At 42.7% G+C, this 24,655-nt stretch overlaps 1 protein-coding gene across 4 annotated transcripts in view; it reads right to left on the bottom strand.

The window, feature by feature from the left end:
- STARD13 (StAR related lipid transfer domain containing 13) overlaps window positions 1–24,655 on the bottom strand; it is a 419,590-nt gene that overhangs the window by 30,167 nt on the left and 364,768 nt on the right. For all 4 annotated transcript variants that reach the window (XM_086935118.1, XM_086935117.1, XM_086935119.1 and 1 more), the window contains exons 3-4: window positions 23,083–23,164; window positions 2,218–2,281 (exon numbers count right to left, since the gene is read on the bottom strand). In XM_086935118.1, coding sequence (XP_086791244.1) covers window positions 2,218–2,281; window positions 23,083–23,164 — 146 coding nt within the window. The remainder of the gene's footprint in view (window positions 1–2,217; window positions 2,282–23,082; window positions 23,165–24,655) is intronic.

Genomic DNA, 24,655 nt, shown 5'->3' with positions numbered 1-24,655 from the left:
TCAGTGAGTAGACGTAGCCCACCGTCGCCGCCAGAAGCCCCTTGAGTGCGATGTGTGGGGATTCTGTCACCCCACCCCCCACCCCTCCTATCCACACCTAGCCCCCCTCCCTCCCATCACTCGCATCTGTCTCAATCTGGAAGTGACAGGCTCACACAATACATGTTAGAACCAGCGCGCGCTGAAGTGACAGGGGGGCGTGCCGCACACTCCTCAGCGCGTGCCTGTTTGTCACTGCTCCGCACGGGGCGAATACACACCCCCTGTTCACCTGGCCGGCCACTTTTCACTGCTTGGTGAGCTTCGGATAAAATATATATCAGCATCTGCCGTTTATTGACTGGCGTTCTTTGTCTTTTATACTTAGGCGCCTGAAACCCTGTGCAGTGTGTTAAGATGGACGTGCTGAATTTACACAACCGGCTGTAAGTGCTTTACTAATGACAGGGTAAACAACACCCCTGACTTAGTTAGTGATGACATCCGGTCTACTGTCACCTTCCCTCCTCCTCCACACCGATAATACTCCTCTAAGCGCAGCCCTCAAGGCGCACTCTTTATAATGGGGTTAGGTCACATCCTGGCGTCTCGTGCCCTGCCCTGGGCGCTTCTGTCTATGACGGTCACACTCTGCTCGCGCCACTCCACCCCTCCCAGGGGAGTTACAAAGTCAAGTCTGCTTTCCACTTCCGGACCAAACATTTACGTTAGGGAAATTGAAAGGATTGATAGACTGCCTTATTATTAGATATAAGCAAGTGTACGCCCTCCATGGGCACGCCTTACGTAGCAAGAATGGATCCACGGAAGCATAAACATTCTATGAGCTTCCAAGCACGCCAAAGATACACTCAATACAATTTAGGCGAATCCCTGATTGCCTTTAAGATTTTTTATTCACTATATTGTGTTATGCTCCTGTTTTATTTATTGGATTGAATACTTTTGAAAAATAAGTATACGGAAAGGTAAGTACCAATTCTAACACGTAAATAGGCTTATAATATATTGCTAAAATGAAAGTACGTAAAGAGACCTTTGCAATAAATTCTTACTGATGACATGCTACAATAATGAAAATGTGTCATTTATGCAAAGTCAATGCACTATCGTCAACGTAATACATGGCTATAATCTGTCAGCTCAAAAATTAAATATAACGCCAAAGTTTGTCTGTCAAAGAACAATAAACAAAAAAGTCTGTTTTAGCATGGTATTGTCAAAAACGGAAAACATTGAGGAGCTGATGTCCTATTTACCAGGCTAATAATTCGACACTGGGAAACTTTCAGAAAAACGAGGCGCACAGTGGCGAAGTGCAATTTATCTTTTCTTGGCAGTGAAGCGTAAGCCGGGGTGGAAACAGAACCGCTGCAATAGTGAGGTAAACAGAGAGAGAGGGCGTAGGGTGGTGGAGCAAAGGGCCAAGGGGGTGGTATCAGGGCTGAGAACCCACTAGGTGTTCTGCAATCTCAGCTTTCGGCAGTGGTCTGTCTGTCTGTCTGTCTGTCTGTCTGTCTGTCTGTCTGTCTGTCTGTCTGTCTGTCTGTCTATCTACCTATCTATCTACCTATCTACCTATCTACCTATCTACCTATCTATCTATCTATCTATCTATCTATCTATCTATCTATCTATCTATCTGTCTATCTGATCTGTCTATCTGATCTGTCTGTCTATCTGATCTGTCTGTCTATCTGATCTGTCTGTCTATCTGATCTGTCTGTCTATCTGATCTGTCTGTCTGAAATTAAGCACTAGTGAGCGGCTTGGTAAACTTTTAAACTACCCAGTTGAGAAACTAAATATGAACTCTACACAACCAACAAACACAATCAATTGACGTTTTGACAATGTTCATACCGCGCACCGATAAAATCTCGAAGCATTAACCATTTCCAACCATTTATTATTCAACACGAAAAACATTACGGTTTGTAAAGAACACTAACCAGAATTATGCAATAAAGAACAGTGGTAGGTCTGCAGCTTAAACATCAACATTTGCATATGCCATTGACAGAAGCAACGTATGTAAACTAAAACTTAACATATAGGTATTTTAAATAGGCGACATTTACTGATTATTCACAAATACTAACCCAAACTTTGAGTACTTGCTAAATCTAAAATGCATCTTTTCCTGTGCAATTATTCTCACATGGTTCATGTTAGTGCGCGAAATGGCATATGCGTGTGGCGCATGCGCGGACTCACCTTCTTCCTTTGAAAGTTCACATCGAGTTTCATGGAGGCGCACTTGTTCAGGGTGTTCAGCCGCCTAGGAGTGAAGCAGAATCCAATGATTACCATCCCGACACTGACTGCGAGCCCTGGCTTCCGCTCTTTCTCGACCTGCTGCCTTCCCTTCCACGGCTGCCCTCCCATCCCTCCTGGGGCCTGGTCCAAGCAAGGCCCTGGGTGTCTACAAGCACAGGTTTCTAGGCTGCAAGCCGCTCTGCCACCTGGGGTGCCATGGCAAATACAAGCCCAAATTATTGCCACACACTTATAAGCACGCTCTTTCCCAGGGCAGCTGCTGACCACCGTGCCCTGATGAATCTCAGACAAGTGCCTTGGCTAGAGGCCCATTCAAGCCAAGGGAACTCCTGCCCACCTCTCATTGGCCAGTCCTTGTAGAAGCCCCGCCCACTCTAGCCCCAACGCTGGCCTCTTCCACCTTTCACAAGGTGATTAGGTGCAATAATCCACATATCAGCCCGCTTCCTTAGAGGGTAACTGTTTACTTTTAACCTAATCACCGCTCGTGTTTTTGTAATGAAAGGTGTTAACTTAAGCCTTTCAGTCGTTTCAAACTTAATCCACACCATTCACCTTCAAGGAGGCTGATTAGTTTACACAGTGCTCGGGCCTTGCTGCATTCAAAGCCATCAGCTAAATCCACATCTCTCACTGGCCACGGAGGGACCCAGGCAACGTGTGCACTTTTGCACCCTCATACTAAAATACCTCTATTGAATTATGTGTTCACGCACACAGCAAGCATGCGCACTAACGCCAACACAATTCCAGCAGCGCCCGTGCACTGCCTAGACGAGAGTGCCAATTTCAACACCACCACGGGCAATATTTACACAGCAGGGTTGTCCTTGTGCACAGGACACTGACTCCAAAAAATTAAATTGACTCTGGTCGCTTGGTAAATCGTGCGATTATTAGTCTACTCAAAGATATTACGTTTATATCAACCTCTGCGAGATGAAAGGTGGAGTCAGACAGTCAGGATATGAAGATGCTATCTGTTTGTTACTGCTGTTGGAGCTTAACCTACTGAGCTATCGCGGCTTGTTCCCGCTCGTTGCACTGGAGTGCACTCAAATACCAACGCATGCACAACTCTAACCTAACAAAAGCCGCAGCGTGTCCAGCATGCAAGTATAAGTTAACCATCAATATAGCACAAAGCAAACAGACCACAAGCCTGGGAAATGGCTAGAAAGTGAACAAGCATGTACAATGCAATAGGTCTCGCAGCATAAACTCTTCCATGCTCGTGACGGAACCGTTCCGTAAGGGGCCATGGGTGGGCTGTGCTGGTGACGGAACGGTTTCGTCACGGCCGTGTCGCCGCGCCTGCGCGGCGCGAATTCCGCACCTGCGCTAACGTTCTAAAGAACGGGCGGGGCCGTGACGGAACTGTTCCGTCACAAGCACAGCTCACCCGCGAGCCGTGACGGAGCGGTTCCGTCACAAGCACGGAACCGCCGCGCGGCCGTCCCACCCCCTTAGCGCTGCGGCGGAATAGCCGCTGCAGCGAAGGGGTTAAAGTTTGAGTTATTGGCATTGTGTATGACAATGCGTTGCATACATTTTTTAGCAAACTTTGAATTGGTGAGCAGTGAGAGTGTGTGCAAGAGTATGCTGTTGCTCACAGCTGTTATTATTCACACAACTCTGATTATGCACCTCACGCCCGGGGCTGACGCAGTTATTATTCACACAGCTCTAATGATGCAGCTCAGGCACGGGGCTCACAGTTGTTATTCACACAGCTCTGATGATGCACCTCACGCACGGGGCTGACGCAGTTATTATTCACACAGCTCTGATGATGCATCTCAGGCACGGGCTCACAGCTGTTATTATTCACACAGCTCTGATGATGCACCTCAGGCACAGACTCACAGCTGTTATTATTCACACAGCTCTGATGATGCACCTCACGCACGGGGCTGACAGTTATTATTCACACAGCTCTGATAATGCACCTTAGGCAAGGGCTCACAGCTGTTATTCACACAGCTCTGAAGATGCACCTCACGCACGGGGCTGACGCACTTATTATTCACACCGCTCTATTTTGTGTACCTTTGTAACTGTATGTATGTAACTTGTTAGTGTGTTTAGTGTATCTTGTGTACCTTTTGTAACTTACCTAGTTCTTTTGTAAAGAGCTCTGACACCTTTTGGGTAAAGTTTGCGCTATATAAAACTTCATTAAAGAAGGTAAATAGTATAGGTAAATATTAATTCATTTCAGCAGTGGATATGAGAGTTCCCTACCCCTTCGTCATTAGTGTAACGTTGTGAGGGCACAGACCCGCAATAGCGTACTGACTACAGAGATTGGAATCCCGGCAATAACTAGTGTGGGTGAGCGTGTGCCAAGTCTGTTTCTTTATTCGAAAGGGATGCCGCTGTAGTCTGCTACGATGGATGACGTGCGAGAAAGCAAGTCAATGCTGCAGCAGGGTGCCACTCGAACCACTGCTTCTTAACGGAACGTTTAGTGTCGAAAATGCCACATATGCCTCAGAGAACCGTCCCCGTATGGTACATGCCCTGACAACGTCCCTTAAGGATGCTACGCATATCCCAAAACCCGGGAACTGGGGCAGCAGCCAAAGCTTCCTGCACGGAGTATCAGTTACGAACATACCCGGGAGAGGTACAACGATCGTTCACTCTGACGATAAAAGGCCATACCACACTCTTTAACGTTCCTCCCATCCTGAAAGTCGAGCCACAGACTGGCCTAACAGCCCCGCTCTGGGAGAAGCGGTTAAAAACAGGTCCGTTACCGACTAACATTAAGAAACCCCTAACCAAGGCAACAAACTCGCATCAAACTGGGCGGCTTACACAGCTTGTATGAGAGCGGCTGAAGAGTAGCACGTGCGGACCTGCCCCAGCATCAAATTAAATGGCATGAACGGACAGCAAAAAGCATGAAAACCACAACACGAAACCGAAACCTTCCATAGGGCGGGACTTCCGTCTTCGGAAGCCCGCGCACACGCCCACGGAGTGCCACGGAGAGAAGCAGTGCTGGTGACGCGGGGCTCCCATGTCCGAGGGAGAGCCCTGCGGAGGCTGCAGAAGTCCAGAATGGCGGTAAGTGGCACTTAGTTGTAGGTGGGAGGGGGGTGCGCTTGTGTGTGTGTGTGCGCGCGCCTGTGTGTTGCCTCTGTGTATGTGTGCGGCGGCAGCGGGGGGGTCTCTATGTGTGTGTGTGTGCGTGTGTGTAGGTGCGCTCGTGTGTGTGTCTCTGTGTGTGTGCGGCAGGGGGGTGGGGGTGTATGTGTGTGCGCGTGTGTGTAGGTGCGCTCGTGTGTGTGTCTCTGTGTGTGCGCATGCGTGCAGGGGAGGTGTCGCTGTGTGTTACCACAGCGAGCGCTTTCTCGTGCGCGTGGCCCGCTCAAATCGCCTTCTGGCAGAGGAAATGCACGCAGCCAGGTGCTGTCTCCTGGAAAGCTGCGTCGCTCACAATAGGTCTCTGGCGGGACAGCGCTTCGCGCTGTAAATCGCCACGAGACCTAAAAAGCACCTCCTGGGAAAACTAAGGCTCCATGAATATGAACACCCCATGCTTTGGAGGGGCTCCAGTGCCCCTCCCTCACCCGCCAGATCTCTGCCATCACACATTTTACACATAGAACGTCATATCCAGGCTAACAGGGGTACAACACTCCCGGGCCCAATACAAACGCACACACGCGGTACGCTAGGCAAGGCCCCACTCATAGAAACTCCTTCCATGATGATGCGCCGTTGCCAGCCTCCCAGAGGCACACCACAGCGCCAAGAAGCCGTGAAAACTGTTTACAGGGCACTACAGAAAACTGCGCGTCATAACGTAACATTAGCTCCTTATTTCGATTTGTATGGTAACATACACCAACATCCCTGGTATTTGTTTCGTTATTTAGTTACACCACAGTGCACGTAAAATATACAGGCGCCTAAAACGACTGCGCTGTAACATATACACAATGTCCTTGTAACAATCTCCTCGCCTGTAATAAGAACAAGAAAACACACCCCTGTCCGGCCAAAATAGTTTATCACAGCTGACTTGTGACGTCACGACACCCGCTTCCAAACTCCAGTATAAGAGGCTGCCCTCTCCCCACTCAAACAGAAAAGAAGGAATCGAGGTGACTGGCTTGTCACCCCTTTCTTCTACTTTCCCTGAAATGAAATCCACAATTAGCTGGTAACCAATCTCTTAAAGGGGCGAGTTTACGTGTTAAACTCATTTCAAAAGATATGGCGGGCTTTCATTTACTTGAACTGAACTGTTTTTATATATGTATTTGAAGTTGATTTACGATCTTTGCAGGGACAGTTAAGCTCACACATGCATTATTCTGTGTATTTTTTTCGAATATCACCTGCAGCAGAAGGAGAAAGTCTAAGGCCGAAGCCACATTTCTTTTTCGCCCATTTTTGCCACATATGGGAAGATGACTGCAACCTGCACATCCAAAATCCCAATGTACAGAATTGAGGTCAACGGAAAATCCGCTGAATGTGTAAACATTTTTTCTGTAAATTATTCCCGGGGCGTGGAACAAACCTCGTTGTAAATAAAGGCTGTTTCTGGCTCTCAACTTTCGTAATAGCCACATTCCTGACACCTCTATAGAAATGAATGTTTCTCCAGCCCTGGGAATAATTTACCGCAGAAATGTTGGCGCTCCAGCGGATTTTCGGGAAACAGCCTTTACAACGAGGTTTTTACCACGTTGTATCTTTACCACACATTTTTTTTACCACGCATGATTTTAGAACGCATATGCTTTTACAACATATACCTTTACCACGCATTTAAGGTAAGTTCGGTGGAGTGGGGGGCAGCCGTGGTCCGCAGTAGGAGTTCCTGCAGGGCGGTGACGTGGGGAGGGGGAGAGGCAGGGTGAGGGTAGTAATGTATGGATGACGGAGTTAAACAGGTAAGTAAACTTATAAATAAATAAAACGAATTTTGTTGCGTGCACTACATCGCATTTGGTGATGCAGTGCATGCAACAAAATTAGTTTTGATTTATTTATACATTTACTGACCTGTTAAACTCCGTAATCCATACATTACTACCCCAATCCTGCCCCTCCCCCTCCCCACGTCACCGCCCTGCAGGAACTCCTACAGCCGACCGCAGCTGGTGGGGGGGATCTCCCCCACAAATACATTGTGTATATTTATATAAACAATGCTGGTAAAGGCATACTTTGTAAAAGCATATGCGTTCTAAAAAAATGTGGCGTGAAAAATGAGTGGTAAAGGCATGCAGAGTATTTCCCTGCATTATTCCGCCAATCAACCGTCTGTCCCATCACCCATAAAAAGTAGGTGTGGGTAATACAATTGGATTGAGATGTGTCCCAAACACCTCTCTTTTACACTGCAGGTGCAGGGAAGAGATTTGTTCACATGGAAATATATTCACAAAAAGAAGAACATAGTGAAAAGGAAGCATTTGAAAATGCATATTTTCTTACTCCGCACTTGCCTGCTCGATGGACAGTCCAGAGGCATTTGGAAAAACAAGTTTACTAACCCCTCTAAATCCACGAAGGATGCCTGATGGGTTGTGAATCGAAAAACTGTTGCAATTTCACCATATTGAAGGTGCACACTTGCTCTGGCTGGATATAGGACTTTTTTTTAAAATCAACCTCCGAGTATTAGAAGGTCAAGTGGGGAGACTGAAAGTAACCCTAGAGTGTTGTGATCCTAAATAAAGGAACTTGGCCGTAAGGGTTTCTATATGGGCCCGAAATTTATACATTGTATGAACCCTGTCAAGAGGGGTGCAAAAACAACAAAGTGATGGATTGAATGCTTAAATTAATCTCAGCCACTGGCAATCCCTCGGGCCACATCCCAATACATCATTTTATGCCCACTGTGCCACCGCAGTTTGGAACCAGCCACATGCAAATCAGTGTTGAACCTGCTCCCCATGCCCTAGGTGCACCGGTATGCCCAGGCGTTGGTCCTACCAAGCTATATCTGGCTAAGGAGCCCATTGCAAGGGTGAAACCGGTCCAGGGCTGCTTCTGTCCCGGTGCAGGGAGGACCTGGCCTTGCAGATCGGGCTGAACTGTTCCTCTGAGGAACAGGGTCAAGACTGAATTGCATATGAGGGTCCAGTCTACAGCCTACGCTGGCTACTTTAATTTACCTGGATAAAAGGACCGCGAACAAGCGCACACAAAATCTTACATTTATGCTTTTCTACCGCTGCGCTGTGTGAAAAATAACGGCTTTACTTTTGTTTCAGCCGCTTCCAATATTTTGGAAAGTCTGCGCCAAAGAATTAAAGGATTAACATTCTGATTCACATGTTTATCTCTGCCAGAATCTGATATTAAATCGAGCCTTCCTGAAGCATCCACACGTGCAGGGCATGCCACAGCGTGCAGCACTTAGGAGGTTTCCGTGTTAGTTTCTCTCGGTTACTCGAATGGCAGCCAGCAAACCTCAAAGAAACAAAAAAGCCTTTCAATACACCAAAAACTGAACGCAGAGCCACACCAGGCCGCCGAGAACCTGTGCTCATGTGACCCCAGATCTGAAAGACAGACGTTTTGAACGAAGCAACCACACGTGGACGAAGAGTTGTACAACTAAGCAAATAGAGACGTGTGTCTTAAGAGACACCTTCTGCTAGCCCTCGATCGTCAGCCAACAACCCAGTGTATGGTGGAGTGTGTAAAACGATACTTCCAATGCAGGAATAAAAGAAAGAACACATCCAGAATGCAAAATGCTGTTCATTCAAAAACCAGGATGGCGTCAGACAATGCAAATGATATTACTGCAGATGAATTTCTGTGCTTTCTGGTATTTTTGTGGGCTTCTTTCTTCGCAGAAAAGCGTTATCTTCCTCAGTACTCAAAGCTCAATTGCACTTGCCCTTCTGATGTGTCTTTAACCCCTTGCATGCTTGTGACAGAACCGTTCCGTCACAAGCCTCGGGTGAGCTGTGCTTGTGACGGAACGGTTCTGTCACGGCCCATTCGCCGCGAATTCCGCGCCTGTGCTGACGTTTTAATGGGCGGGCGGGTTCGTGACAAAACCGTTCCGTCACAAGCACAGCTCACCCACGAGCCGTGACGGAGCGGTTCTGTCACAAGCACGGAACCGCCGCGCGGCCACCCCATCCCTTATCGCTGCGGCGGAATAGCCGCCGCAGCGAAGGGGTTAAGCTATTTGGGTATAGGTACCAATATTTAGAGGCAAATGGAACGATTCTGCGCAGTCGTAAACAGCTGACCGCTCAAGCAAGTGGCCAATTGTAGTAGGCAGCTGTCCAGCTGATGGAAACAACCTTTCACTGTGTACTAGGCTCCTATTTCCATACACCTTTCTCATGAGTTTGGTGTCGATGAACCTATTACAGTACCCATGATGAGCACTTGTAGGATAAAAACACCATGACTTCACTGTCATTAACCCACACTTATTGCTGTTAATTATATGTGCATTAAGTCCTTAATGTTGTATAGAATTTTACAGAATAACCTAATTCTGCCCTGCACGAAATTAGGAACAACAACCCAGAACTAAATGCTACCTAAAATTAGTAAATTCAGCCAAGGTAAAAACTACTTACTCCCCAGACTAGCACTTACAATGCGCGTGCTGCTCCAGGTCTCACGAGTCATGAAAACAGAGGTAGGAATAGGACGTAAATGGCCTGTTATAGAACTATGAACTTTCAACGGTTTGCACTACATGGCCTTGGTTTTCCCATCATCAGCAAATAAAGAAGACAAAGAGCCAACCTTGTGATTTTATTGGGATTAAAGGAGGTGTTGTGTTACAGCATTCTGGTTCATTGACGTTGATATCTGTATGGTATTTTAGGTAAGTTTCTGAATGTTTTCTTGTTCTGACATTCCTGAAGGACACGGAATTTTTCAGGAAATAAAGGCTACATTTGACCCAGTGGAATTCTGTGGATTACATAAAAACTCTGAGCGATTCCATGGAGTTCCTCCAGTGGGTGGAAATAGACACGTCGCACTGCTCGTGTTGTGATTTAGCACCAAGAGTGCGCTCTGCGCAGAAAAAATCCGCACAAACGGCACCACTCGGCGCAGCTACTCGAACTGATTTTCCTTCTGCTAGAGTAGATTTTCTACTCGAGATGCAACTTTCTGACTGCAAGTGGTTGTGACCATCCGCGACTGCCTGCATTAGAAAAATCTCGCCAGTTGTTCTCATAGCGACCAGAAATATTGCTAGGGGATGCCAAATCTTGCTTGCCAACATACCATTTTGGAGCTGTGGGCAAGAAAAAATTCCGCTACACGGTGATTAGTGGAATTTTGGGGGGACTCTGCGATACAAGAGTAACGCAGAGTCGCTAAAATTCCGCAAATCTCACTGATGGAACAGAATATTTCACCCACCCCTATTCAAACCGTAATTAAAAAATAGGTTACAAAGGTCCACCATGTCCCATTACGGCCTTAGTCGTAAATTTAGGCTCAAGCCTAGCAATGACTATATTTTGAAAATTATGCTATGAAATAATTGGTTAGGTCTCATTTAAAATAAATATGGAGGTGCAAACATGCAAACTGCCTGTCCATTATGAAATCTGCATTCACAGTGCACATTTTGCCATTGCTATGTTATGTTATGTTCTTAGTGTTCTGGTCACATTATTGTAGATGTTTGGTTTGCTCACTGCATCATATGGATTGCATTAAAACATTTGTTGGAGATGCTTTTAGCTTCTGCTGAGCCCGTTCATAGTGACTTCTGTTTGCTGCCATTGCTGGCGTTTTAGTACAGGAGCACACACGCACAATTTGTGGATTATACTTTTCACGCACACAGTATACTAATAAGAATGCAAAGAAAAGTCAATATTTGAAGACAGTTTTTTTTTTTTTTTTAAATCTTTTTTTATTGAAGTTGTATTCAGATTATATACGGCATACATAAAAAAAAAAGAAATTAAACACAGAAAAATAACAATTACTTTTAGTTTCAACTTAACGTAATGTTAAACCAATTTACTCAAAATAACATCTCCAAATTTGATTGAATTTTCTAATACCCCCAACTCTTTGAGCATATAAAAGTTCGCTTTTCCTGACCCTTTTCATTTTTTCCAACCATTCCTGCAGCGTCGGGATATAGGTTGAAAGCCAATTCTGCAGAATTAAAGATCTAGCCACAGCCATTATAATATAAATCAATTTTGCCAAGTGACTGGAAAATATACAATCAGGGTCATATCCAAATAATAACATTGTTGCATTGCATGGGACAGATAACAAACAATAAGTCTTTAAAAAACCAATAATTTCTTCCCAGAAATGCTTAATTTTAGGACAAGACATAATAATGTGAGACCAATTGGCTTGTTCACAATTGCAATGTCTGAAACAAAAAGCAGACGCATTATTATACATTTTAGCAATTATTACTGGTGTACGATATAATAGCCACTTGCTAAAATACAACATTCGGCGCCAGTTGGCACCACGCAGTACGCAGAAATTAAATTGATTAATGGTTTTCCAAATTTCCGGTGACAATATAACATTTTCTTGAGTGTACCATTTACGGATAGCTTTAGCGGTCAACTCTTTTTTTGCTTTTTTAGGTAGGCTTTTATTTGTTCTCACTATGCTTGTGCAAAGCATAAGTGAAAACACCCCTTTCTTTGCAGGCAAGTTAACGGTTTCTGCCCCCCAACTGCCAAGGAAGAGAACACTTCAGCCTCGGTCTGGAACGCTCAAATAAGCCAGCCTGGAGATTTTGCTTTCGGTAAATTTGTCAACACTCACAAGTCTGTACACAACTCAGGGGCACCACTTCAGTGCACTTACTGGGTGAGATGTTCTCTTGTTCCTCATAACAGAAAATTGGCAAATCATTTTGACGGTCTATTAGGGTTAGGTTGGCATAAGAGGGGGCAAAGAGAACATTTAAATGGTTCTCTAAATTAAAAGGAGTCAGTTCCTCCACATCATTGAGCACCATCATATTAGTTAATAGTAATACCTGCTATTTATAGCACATATGAACAACAAAGCTGCAGCAGTACAGCCTATATAAACAAGCAATGGCAAAGCAAATAGGTCTGGGTTATATGAGAAAGTGCCTTCCTACAAGAGCAAGTGCTTCTTTATTGATTATGTATGTGGTTGTGGTTCGATGGTTCAGATTTGTGCATGTCCGTGTTAGCATGTTATAGCACATAAAAGTCAGATGTGTTGATTGGTGTTAATGTGCGAACACATGCAAATGGTGTGAAAACATGCCATTCCACTACAACCACAAATAGAAAGAATGAACGGAGAATCATTTCTACCTACAATCCAGACCTATGGACTTTAGAAAAACAGATCTATCTCTCCAGCAGAAACCCCTATTCATAGCTGCGCTTACCGGGGCCAGGCCCTCGAACGCGTGTACTACCCATGTAAGAGATGAACTGCAACATGCTGTAACCTCATTTGTAACAGGAGATGCAGCTAATAGTGAATGAGTAAAAAATGATGTCAATGCTTCTCTTTCGTCATCCCTTAATACCTATTAAGTGTAATGACATGCAAAGAAGGCCAAGTGCAAACCATGTGATGGCAAAAAACCAACAGCACATACAGTTGCCATAGAAAGACACGCTACTTAGATTTGCAATTTAGACTGCCCATGATGTAGGCGACCTTGAAGAATGCCAACGCCATTCGCCAGCACGTTGTTCCAGGAGGAGGATCATCCACACCGAGTGACAGACAGCACCCAAACTATCTGAAATGTTATCAAATTCATCTATCACTGTGCCCGTAACAAGCTGGGGCAACCCCCTAGGTTTGAGGAGAACCCCAAATACTAAATGGAAGACACTAGGAAAATAAAGGCTCCAGACAGAGACTCCATTTCTGCCAAATTTCAAACTACAGCACTGGTAAGCGCGTCGCTCAAAAAAAACAACAACTCTTGTATGCATGGTTGATGGCCATTTATATAATTTAATTTTTAAGGCGAGGCAGTCACATTATATGTATGTTTGTTTATTTGGAAGCCCCTGTACCAGAGATGTTTTACATAGTAACATTGACCATGGTGGTTGAGGAGATTCAGAGCGATAGGATGACGAAAGATACTTATGAATTATGAAACCAGGATAAAACACCACAATACATTAGATCATATTAATATAAATATTAACATAATTAATAAAATCTACCAGATGACACCTCAGACCAAATAACAACAATAATAATAAGTGCGTAGCTTGTTTTTTAAAATCATGTTTAAAAATCCGCTGCAAACCTTGAGCTTCTGTTTACTCGATTTCTTGCTCAGTTTCCCAATTAATTATTTTTAACAATGGTTTTTAAATGATAATAGTATTTAAATGTATTAGAAATCGAGACTTTTTATATGTACTGTAATATTTTATTTCTGTAGTTTTTATGGTTTCGCTACGATGTAACCGAATAAAAGTTTTATGAACTGAAAAAAAAAATACACTAACCAATTCTTACAAGAAAGTGTTTGCTGCTGCAGTCATGTGGCTTCATAGTGATGTAACTAATAGGCCTTACCATGACAATCACTTGTAATAATTATCTAGTAATTGCTAGCACAGATTTTACCAGGGCGCATTGCTCTAAATGTCATGTATCCCTATGACTCGAGGCTACCAGATAAGGACCACCCCAGCACTGGTCCTGTTAGGAAAGAGCTGAAGACTCACCTCTTTTAAGAACTCTTCATCACAATGCAGTAACAATCCTATAACCAGCTACCTTTCCTTTCACTTGTTGACTGTACGGTTGCCTTTATAGCACTACCTTGCCATTTTGGCTAGGATCTACTGAGAGTATGTTCACATTTAATGGAAAAGAAACAATACTTGAAAAAGTTAAATTCTTGTCATCTGGTTCTAGTTGTCCTACGAAATATTGGGAAATATGAACTCCTCTAGTGGCTCTCCAACAGCCCACCCTGTATAATCTTTTCCTCTCCCAGGGATGTGTCCCTAAAGTGTGGAAACATGTACTAATAATGCCTTCCCTTAAAAAGCCTACATGCCTGAGTCATTTATCACATATCCTGCAGCTAAAAATATCGAGTCTTTTGTCAATTCTCCGCTATCTACCTATCTAGAAGCTCATCACTGCTGGATCACCGTCAGTCAGGTTTGAACCAGGCTTTTGGAACAGAGACAGTCCTAACTGAACTTCAGATGTGCCTTGAGTCAAGTAATGAAGAAGAATACATTCTTATTGATCTCTCTGCAGCTTTTGACACAGCATTCCATCTCCTTTTGAATCTCAGATCTGGCAGATGCTGGGGTGGAGACCTTTTCTTAGACTGGTTTTCTTCCTTTCTATTGGATGTACTCATTTTACCTGCCACCGTTCTAATCGGAATTCATGTCTATATGCTGTTTTAGCTCACGATCTCTGATCTCAGGACGACACTCTTCAATCTCCATGTGACACCGTTTACATCTTCGATTCGATCCTTTGGTCTGTCTTTCTTTTCACATACTGATTGATATTAAACTTTGGTTGGGTTGTGACACTCTTTCCCTCCAGTCTCAGTTTAAGGCTGGCATATCTGTCATCACTTGGCGGATGAATATTGACTTTCCTTGTCTTCACTTATCCAAGATTGAGAGCATAAAGATCTTAGTCTTTGGCGCTTCCTCTGTGTAGGACTCCAACTGGTGGCCATCAGAGCTAAGGCCTGTGAGTCCTCCTATTTCTTCTGCCCCGAAATCTAGAGGTCATTTTGACAAGAGCTTCACTTTTCAGGCGCATACCCCTAAACTTGCCTTGTTCTTCTTAAAGTTCTTTAAAAGAAATTTCTACATTTCCTGGAATAAAGTTTTAGAAGGACAGTGTTGCAAGCCACAATTGTAGCTTGATCGGACTGCTGCAACTTTGTTTCTCATATTCACATTATTCAGAATTAAGTAGCATGCCTGATTATAAACATTAATAACAGTAATATCTACTCAACTACGTACTCCTCATTGGTTGCTAGCAAATTTTTTTTTCAGAAGCCTTTGTTAATTGCATAATTGTCTTCATCAAACTGATCTAATTTATATTCAGATATTTGTATGCTATTTGGGCTCGACTTCTACCAACCTCTTATGCATTCTTTACATGAGATAATAAAGATCTCACTTCTAAAGCCTGGAAGGCGCTACCATTTTGTCTTTGCCCTAGTCTATCTCTTGTCACTTACAGTAAACAATTTAAAACTTAAGTTATTTACACTTTAATAGATGCGTCCTGTCTCCTGGGTACAAATGCACATCCCTCTGCGCAATGATCTAGTGTCAGGACACCCAAACGGGTAACAGTGTGCTTTAAAAAGGTCCACGCCAGTCAATCAATCAACATGGACTACTGAGAGCTACACACTCTCATACATACATTCATTCTTCAATATGTAAACACACATTCACTGGAGGATGTCATCAGTGATGTAATTTGAGATGTCATCAGTGATGTCATCAGTGATGTCACTGACCATGTGATGAATGATGTAATATGTGACATCATCAGCAGTGGATTGCGGGCACGCAAGTTATAGTGAGTCCAACTAACTATAACGTGGGAATTTCAATGGTTTTGTATGAGTAAAATGTCCAGCTAACTATAATTGGTGTTAAACCTATGGTTTTTTCAGTGAATATATATATATATAGCCGTTGACAGCATCCTTAAGGGAAGGGAGAGGACTGTCTGTAAGCTTCTGTTACTGTTTTTGCAATTTGTCAGTACAGTTTAATTTGCAAATGCATTTCACTAATCTTGGGCAGTCTTAATACTCCTTTTATTCGAGAATATATATTTTAAACACAGACAGCTGATAATACGCTTCGGCTGTTTCAGTTTCTGCAAACTTTTTCTGCCTGAAAATGAAAAGAATGCAGTGCAGTGGTATGCATAGCAGGGAGACCACAACATCACCGAAGAATCTATTTTAGTGCCTCGTCTGTAGTAAAAATTATTTAGGGAAGGAACATTGTGTTCCTTTTGAGGAAAGTTTGGAATTTTTATTTGTTTTCCTTTATGTAAAAGTAATGTGCATGTAATACTCACATTAAGGCACAGAAAAGCATTTGGAGATCTACTATGTAATTTCTTATTTTATGCAGTGCAATACTCTCTTTGGTTCAAAACAATGACCGCAGTCATTGCAAAGAAATGCAACCCGCATAAGAGATTATAAAATGTGCCCTGCTGAGATTAGGAGGTAGACATTGAACATGCACCAGAGACCCATACTGCAAAGTCCCAATGTCAATGTCCATTGGCTTCTAGTCAACTAAATGCCAATGGTATTGTAAGTGATATTACTTCCAGGGTCTGGCTATCCTATATGGCAATCTGGCAGTGTCAGAAAGGCTGGTCTGACAGGTCAGCGTATAGACAATTTTTTTGGCTGTTCGTGAGTCTGCAACATTGCCTTGGTTTGCTGTTTTTGTACTGTTTATTTTCCTGATATTACCACACACATAGCCTGCATCAACCATAAATGTGTGTAGTCTGTCAAAACACCAAATCAATTTCAAAACTGTCCGAATTTGCCGAATGTGGGTCTCTTTCTTAGCTATCTAATTAGCCAATGGGGGGCATTTTTATATTGATGCCTGAGCCTATTTTAGGTCTTAGTCCGAAATTGAACACAACTTGTTTGTTCATTGGCGTAATCACAGGGGTGTTCTTAGACCCTCCTCAACCTTCTATTTGCTTTTGTGTGCCTACAAGAAGGCCTAAGAATGCAAACTACAGGAAGTTTCTTGGAGTCCCCTTTACTTTCTCTTCCTTTCACTGCCTTACTGCCCCCTGGGACTCGGGGTATATAGGGCAACCCTTTCTGTCCGCAGGGCTCATTATGGGTAGTATGTGCATCTCCTGGCTACCTCTAATGGATGTCCATGTATGTTCACTCTACGACAAGAAGGACACTACTGTGAGGCAGGAGGCATACTGCTGCATCTCCAGTAATAGTTAACCCAGTTACGGGCACTAGAACCAATTTGGATAGGCATTATGCTAATAAGTCAGGTGAGTTTGGAATTTATGTTGTGACACATACCACCCTAAGCCACTTCATACAAGGTGTTTGTTCTAACTTGTGTGAGTCATCTGACCTGTCTTCTTTTCTTGTGCTCTCAGGTTAACTGCAGGGAAAAGGCTATGTGGAATGCAAGTTTTAATAAATCATTATAGCTTGCTGTAGAGCGTTATGACAGGCTTTAAAGACCCTCATCCTCTGGCACAAGGTGTTCCACGAGTGATATGTGCAAGAAGTGCTGATGCAGTGCATTACATAAGCGACTACATAGATACATACAAGGCACATTCAAGGAGCACTTTGTGTATGTAAAGAATGATTTGTTGTTTTTCTACCAATTGTGATAATACAGAATTTTGTAAAATGATTAATGTGGTCAGGCCTGCATTTATCTGAAATTCATGTACATTCTATGCTAATTGATTAAAGCATTTGAGCTATAGCGATATGAATGTGTTGAACTAAATGCATTTTGAATCGGACAGCACCATTGTTGCATTTATCATAGAGTACCCATTTTCTGAGGAATACTTAGTTGCCCCATTGACAGTAGGTGTGTACCACCAAACTGGCATTCCGTAGATAATGGCAACCAGGAAGCTGTCTAGAATTGCTTTGCTGTTATCCCACCCATGACATTACTTCAGTGGAGGAGTGTGGCTCACTGATTAGAGCAGCAGACCCTGATGCAGAGGTCTGGCCCGGGACCAGGGTTCAATTCCCGACGCGGCAGGGTCCTGAGCCCAAAATGTCCACGGACTCGATAATTCTCGCCTCGGTCCCACGCTGCAACTCTGGGCAATAGCTTGCTTAATCTCCACTACGGCGGCCCACCCGCTGCGGGATGCCTGGCTTTCACCTTGGGGATGCCCAGTAGGGGTTATCTCACAGGGAAAAAGCCAGGACGGGTTCCCAAGGCAAGCGCCTTGATGCCTTCGGGTGATACGTGCGCTACATAAGTCGCAATACATTACATTACATTACATTCCAAGGGAAGTAGTGTACACACATCCTGATGAACTAGTCTATATGGCTACCAGACTTCACAAACACTGGGGTCGATCGAACAAATTGGGGTTGCAACTAAATCCACCATTTGTGTAGCTCATGCCCCTTATATCTTAGATTCACTCTTGTCAGAAATGAGCACTATGCTCAGTCCAAGAACAAAACATCATTGGACTTGTGCTTTTTCACCACTATTTCAGTTTCTGATTCTTGGTTATTTGGCCTTTCTCTGAATTTCAGGCCTCACACCACTAAAAGCGATCAGTGTAACAGCCCGAGAGGTGCAGGCGAGCTGAGTGGTAAGTCTGTCTGTGGAGCACACTTTCTTTCGTGTGCTGAGATTTTACTTGGTCAGCTGTGTGGGACTTCCCCACTGGTCCCTTCTTGGTATGAAATAGGCTCAATCTGGTCCCTTGTCTGGGATGCATTAGGTTCCACTGTTACACCTTTCTCAATTCTTTTTTACTCCCCCTTACTATAGCCTTCCCCCAGAATGATGAATCCCTCAAGTAAGAGATTAGCCATCTCTAAATGGAGAGTCAAAGGCCATATGTTTAACTAGCACTTCCTCAATGACTGTATTATCAAATCCCCAGCAGCTAGCATCCTCGTTCCCAAAAAGACTTGTGATATTCTGTCCCTAGGGGCCAAAATACACCACATCGGCTTCCATCCTCAGAAGACATTGAGACCAGTACATATATATTGTGTGCAACGTATGCTACCCAAACCGTATGTACCCAGTGAGGATATTGCATTTTTTGTTTTGTTGTTTTGGTTTGTTGCTTTTTCGATGTGTGTGATTTCTATAATTTGGCCCCGATTTTGTTATCTATCTATCTATCTATCTATCTATCTATCTATCTATCTATCTATCTATCTATCTATCTATCTATCTATCTATCTATCTATCTATCTATCTAATTATCTATTTATCTATCTTTCTAAATTGTAAACTTACACTTTTACACTCCTAAAAGCACAGATTTGGGCCATTATGGGACTCTGTGTGTACCCTTGAATAAAATCACGCCAGCACCTGCAGTGGAGTTGTGTGGTGCCTGGTGACACCGTGTTATGCGCCTATGGGGTGAGGAGGCGGGGAAGCATATATATGTAGTGGAAAGGGCTGCAAAAGCCGAAATGTGTTTGATGCCATAATGGTGATCAGCTGTGCTTGCCGACAGATTAAATAAAATCATTCCAAAGAATTATATGGAGTGCTGTTCTGTTAAAAGTGACAGAAGTATTGTTATATATATATATATATATATATATATATATATATATATATATATATATATATATATATATATATATATATTGTCTATTAAAACATAGTTTTTTTTTTTTAACATAGTTTTAAGTGAACAAAACCACTGAAATTCACCAGTTATAGTTACCTCAGTTAACTATAACTTGTGCCCGCAAGTAACTATAACTCCTGCACCTGCTATGGAGTGTTGTTATCAATGAATTCATTTCATATGTTGCAGTGAAGTTAGCAATGGTGTCATAGAATATGCAAGAAGCGATGTAATATGTGAGGTCATAAGCCAGCCCCTCCCCAACCCTGGCCCAAAGCTGGGCTTTCTTTTCCACCGAGATTTTGCAGCAAAATGTAAAAGAAATATATGGTTTGTAGCATTTGGGGTCCCTCAGGGACTCCCCCTGACCTGGCCTATGGGGGCAAGGTATTCCAATCCTGCCCCTTACATCTATTTTATCCTTTTTCCTAGGACTCTGGAGTCCTGAGGTGTGGCTGCCGCCACATCGTTGCTTATTTGGTGACAACCAATCAGCTCTCATCTTGAGATCTGTCTGCTCTGCGGATCCTCGGCGTCCATAGCTATCTATATTTTTAAAACCTTAGTTTCTCAAAACTAATGCAAAGAGTTACAACAGTTCACAAAAACACGATGTCTGGACCAGGATCTAGCATTTTGCCAACTTGGTGTGGTTCGGTTCAGAGGTTTGGGTTGTAGCTGTGTCTAAATTTCTATGGAAAAAGGAATTAGGAAAGCACGATTTGGGATGCCCCCCCCCCTTTTCTCAGTCCCCACTTGATGTCTCACCTTGAATCTTTTCAGGAAGGAGCTGAGGTGGTTGTGACTTGTTTTTGGAAAGTTTAGCGAAGATTCCGCAAATGCTGCCAAAGTTATAAGGAAACCACCTCAAAAATTCTAAGAAAAAGTAATCCTAACTGTAACTACCCATATATATGTAAGGTGCTATTAAATTGCTGTTCCTTTTATAATAAATAACTCTGGTTGGGCATTTTATTTTTTATTGCAAATGTGATTATTGTGTTACATTGTAGCTAGTGGAAATCTTCACACCATCACCTTTGAGCTAAGCTATGACTGTTTGATTGAATACTCTGAAGAGTAATGGAAGCATCTGAGGACAAGAATCCATTGCAGACCAAACACCCAGGGCACAATTCACAAAGGTTAATTCACATGTGGAGACTAAAGGTGTAATGTCACACTATTTTCCTATTTACCATTCCTATTCTTAGGTGTAGACTCTATGTCGCCACCCCCGGAGGTGCCTCCTAGAACAGGACCTTTTACACGTAGGCAGAGATCTCCCTATAGGTAAGTATTGGAAAATGTGTTAAAGTTTATCAAACATAAAACATGTGTTTGTTTAAAGAATGATGATAAAATGTTAATGTAAAGTTATCTTTTATAGTTCTTTTAAATCTCAAATTCAGCAAATAAAAATGTATAGCACCTTAAATACAGTTCTAATAATTAAATATTAAAATGTGTATTTCAAATATATTTAAACTCAAAATATTATCCCCAAAGAATAATTAAAAATAAACATTTAGTATCCTTTAACACTTAATAAAAGTTATATAGAATTTGTTTTAAACAATAATAAATATTTAACAAACTCTTAAAAGTTTATAATACTTTAAATATGGAAATAACTTAAGCTTTACGCTTATAACTAACAATTATTAATCATAGTTTTTCAAAAAGAACAAAATGTATATTTTTATTTTAAAAGTTGAAATAACTTAATTTATTTCAATACTGTTAAATGTGGGGGTGTTGCTTTTAGTCCCTACCTCCCTTACTTTCTATGGGAGTATTTTGTAATGCCTGTGAGTGGTTATGTGTGGTGCTGGACTAACTCCCAGGTTGGACTAGAGTACATTTACTACAGTGTTAGAAACTCCTTGGATGTAGTACCTATATAAGTGCAATTTGTGAATAGTAGTAGGCTTACTCTAATGTGGGTGGGTTTGTATTGACATGTTTCTACCTGAACCCCTCCTTACCCATCCCTAAAGCCCCTCCATTTAGTAGTAAGTATTCCCCACTTCCCCTATCCCTCCCACATTTACTACTAAAACATAGACCAGCATGTGCGGAGATGTCTGCACCAGTAGCAGGAGGTAGTGGGAGTGTTATTTATTTATTTGTTTACTTACCCGCATTTGGCAGTATTACGTAGTTTACTACCCCCCACCCTGCCCCTCCCCGCCCCACATCACCACCCGGCAGCACTCCCACCACTGACCGCTACTGGTCTGCACCAGTGACAGAGATGGCCATATAGAAAAGACAGCAGTGGGGTGGGGGTTTGCAAATTATGTTTCGTAGCACTTTAGTAGTATTACTGTAGTACTGCTAAACATACTACATAATGCAGTTTGTGAATCGGGCCACTAGTGGAAGACGTGAAATTTAATATTTGATATTGATACTGCTAACTGTCCCTACAACTTCCGGGGTAACAGAAAATGCTTCATAGTCAATAACATTTATGTTCTGTCTTTTTTTCTGAAAGCTCGTTTTAGGCAAGTAAGGAAAATTAAACTAAGGAAAATATGTTGAAGTTCCTAAGGCTTAATTAATAAATACAGAATGTGCTATGAAACACTATTGCTTGGGCTGAGCACACAGATGGGTTGCAAAGTCCTTGCATAGTACACAGATCATCAAACCATGGCTAATAAAAGGGAGAGAACACACAGTCCTTTTCCCATCATATTCTTACAGTCAATAAATTTATTCAGTCTTGCATTGCCTTTGGAAATGCAGACTTCCCACTCCTAGCATTTGCTGCTTTCATATAATCCAATATAATGCTGCCAGGATACTGCTTAAACTGAATAAATGAGAGAAATATAAACACTATATTGCAACCATCACCTATCATCTCATAAACACACATTAGCTAGGACGCGGCAGCACGACACATCTGAAGCAACACTCATACAATTGCAGAAGGACAACAGTACACAATCCAATGTGAGCAATCAAGTGCCATAGCAATGGGCATAGCTCGGCAACTGCATCTACCACAATGCACCCAAGCTGCAAACCTTCTAAACCCCTGCAGGCACATGTGTGGGTTGAACAAAGAAGTAGAAAGGGGCAGTCAACCCAGTAGAAGGTACAACTGGGCCAAATCCTACAATGGTCATTGACTTACCTTCATGCTATGCAATGCAATTATCTTTCCCCCCTCCCGCCTGCTTCAAATTAATCTTATTTGAAACCACCACTCACACAAAAGACATCTAAATGGCCGCTCAAGACACAACCAAGCACGGAGAAGAGCTTGAAGTGAAGGTTTAGTTGTGCCTCGACAAGAGAGTTTCAGAATGTAAAATATTTAGGTTCCTGGGAAGTCACCAGTGCATTCTGATATTCAGTCTGTCATATCACATCATTTTTAGCATTCAGGTGTTGACTCCAGCGAGCCAACAGTGTACTGCTTCCGTTTACCTGCAAACTGGTTCTACATGGTCTCTGTCCAGGAAATCATGATCTTTCTTCACAGCTGCAATGTCAATCGGGAACTGGGAATCTACAATAGAAGATAGGACATTTGTAATCCTTATTCAGAAACATTAAAACACATTCCACTTGTACGGTGCAATTAAAGTCTTCATGATTGTCGTCTCAAGTTGACCCTTCTGATTCCGCAAGGCACACGCCTATGTGTTATCTTAACATCCAGCACATTGTATTGTTGTATACATAGGGATACTGAGGTCATCTTTAGAATCTTGGGTTGAGGTTCGTCAAAATGGACTCCTCAGCTCGGGCTAGTTGTTCTTTGTCATGTTTGCAGTGTCTTCCTTTCGACTGAAACGAGGCTTCTGCTTTTGGATTCGTACATATCCCAGGGCAGTCAGTATATCGGTATCAGCACCCCCACAATGCACCCTCAATGTGCCGTTACCTCAATCACATTCGATAAGACAGGTGGCATGCAAACCAAATTGCCCAGACATCTCACAATCACTTTTTAAGACTTCTGGCTACACCCATCAAACACTACACCTCATTAACTTATCAAAGAAAAATACACACACAGTGAAAATGGTAAAAACAACCTCAAATACACCATGATACAGCTAAACAAGCCAAATCAGAACCTGGTCTGTGAGGAAATCATCAAGAGCAGCAGTGGAAGGTACGTGGAGTCCACTATCGCAGCGCATTCATTCTACTGGTCGGAGTCGAACATATGCTAAATGAATGAGTTGCCAAATCAGTTTCACCTTACTCCCATGGCATCAAATATGTCAACCAGGCAAATAATCGAGTGAACACAATAACAAAAACAAGAATGTTTTGTAAAAAAAAAAAATCACTGGATTAGCACAACAAATGCTAAGGATAGGGTTTTGATCTCCCCATTAGGTGTGCCACAAAGAGTAATTTAAGAAAAGGTATACACTCTTGACAAAATTATATACCAACTTTGTCATACACTCTCCTTGCCACACTGAAAGATTCAATACAACACAACCACTGCACTCTCTTTTTTTTAATTAATTTTTTTATTGAAAGTTCATGACAATATAATGTACTCTATACACAACAGTAGATATTAATACCGAAATATAAATATACATACGGGAAGATAAATATACATAATCAGAATAATAAAAGCTCAGCTGATATATCAAAGGGCAATAAATACAATAAATACAATAAATACGATAAGTTGATAGTAGTGTCTACATTAGGTATTAGAGAAGCTATAAACCACTGCACTCTCTATTATGAAACACAGAAGTAGAGAAACTACTTGTTAGTCTCCCCCCCCAACCCCCCCCCCCCCCCACCCCCAGGCCAGCTCTCCTCTGCTACTCGCTCCACCAAGCAGGTCCTCGGCTCCAACTCAGGGTCTCCCCATAACTGCAATTTCTCTCCAAAAGGCTCCTTTAACCCATTTTCCTTCCAAAAATTCCCTCTAGTGTTTTCTCCCCGCTAACGCTCTATCTCTCCACAGCTCTCCTTTAATCCAACTCAGTTCCCTCCATTGGTCTCCTTGAACCCATTTTGC

The sequence above is a fragment of the Lissotriton vulgaris genome, chromosome 8 (assembly GCF_964263255.1).
Source record: "Lissotriton vulgaris chromosome 8, aLisVul1.2, whole genome shotgun sequence".
Lineage (NCBI taxonomy): Eukaryota > Metazoa > Chordata > Amphibia > Caudata > Salamandridae > Lissotriton > Lissotriton vulgaris.
This window is presented reverse-complemented; position numbering and strand designations above follow the sequence as displayed.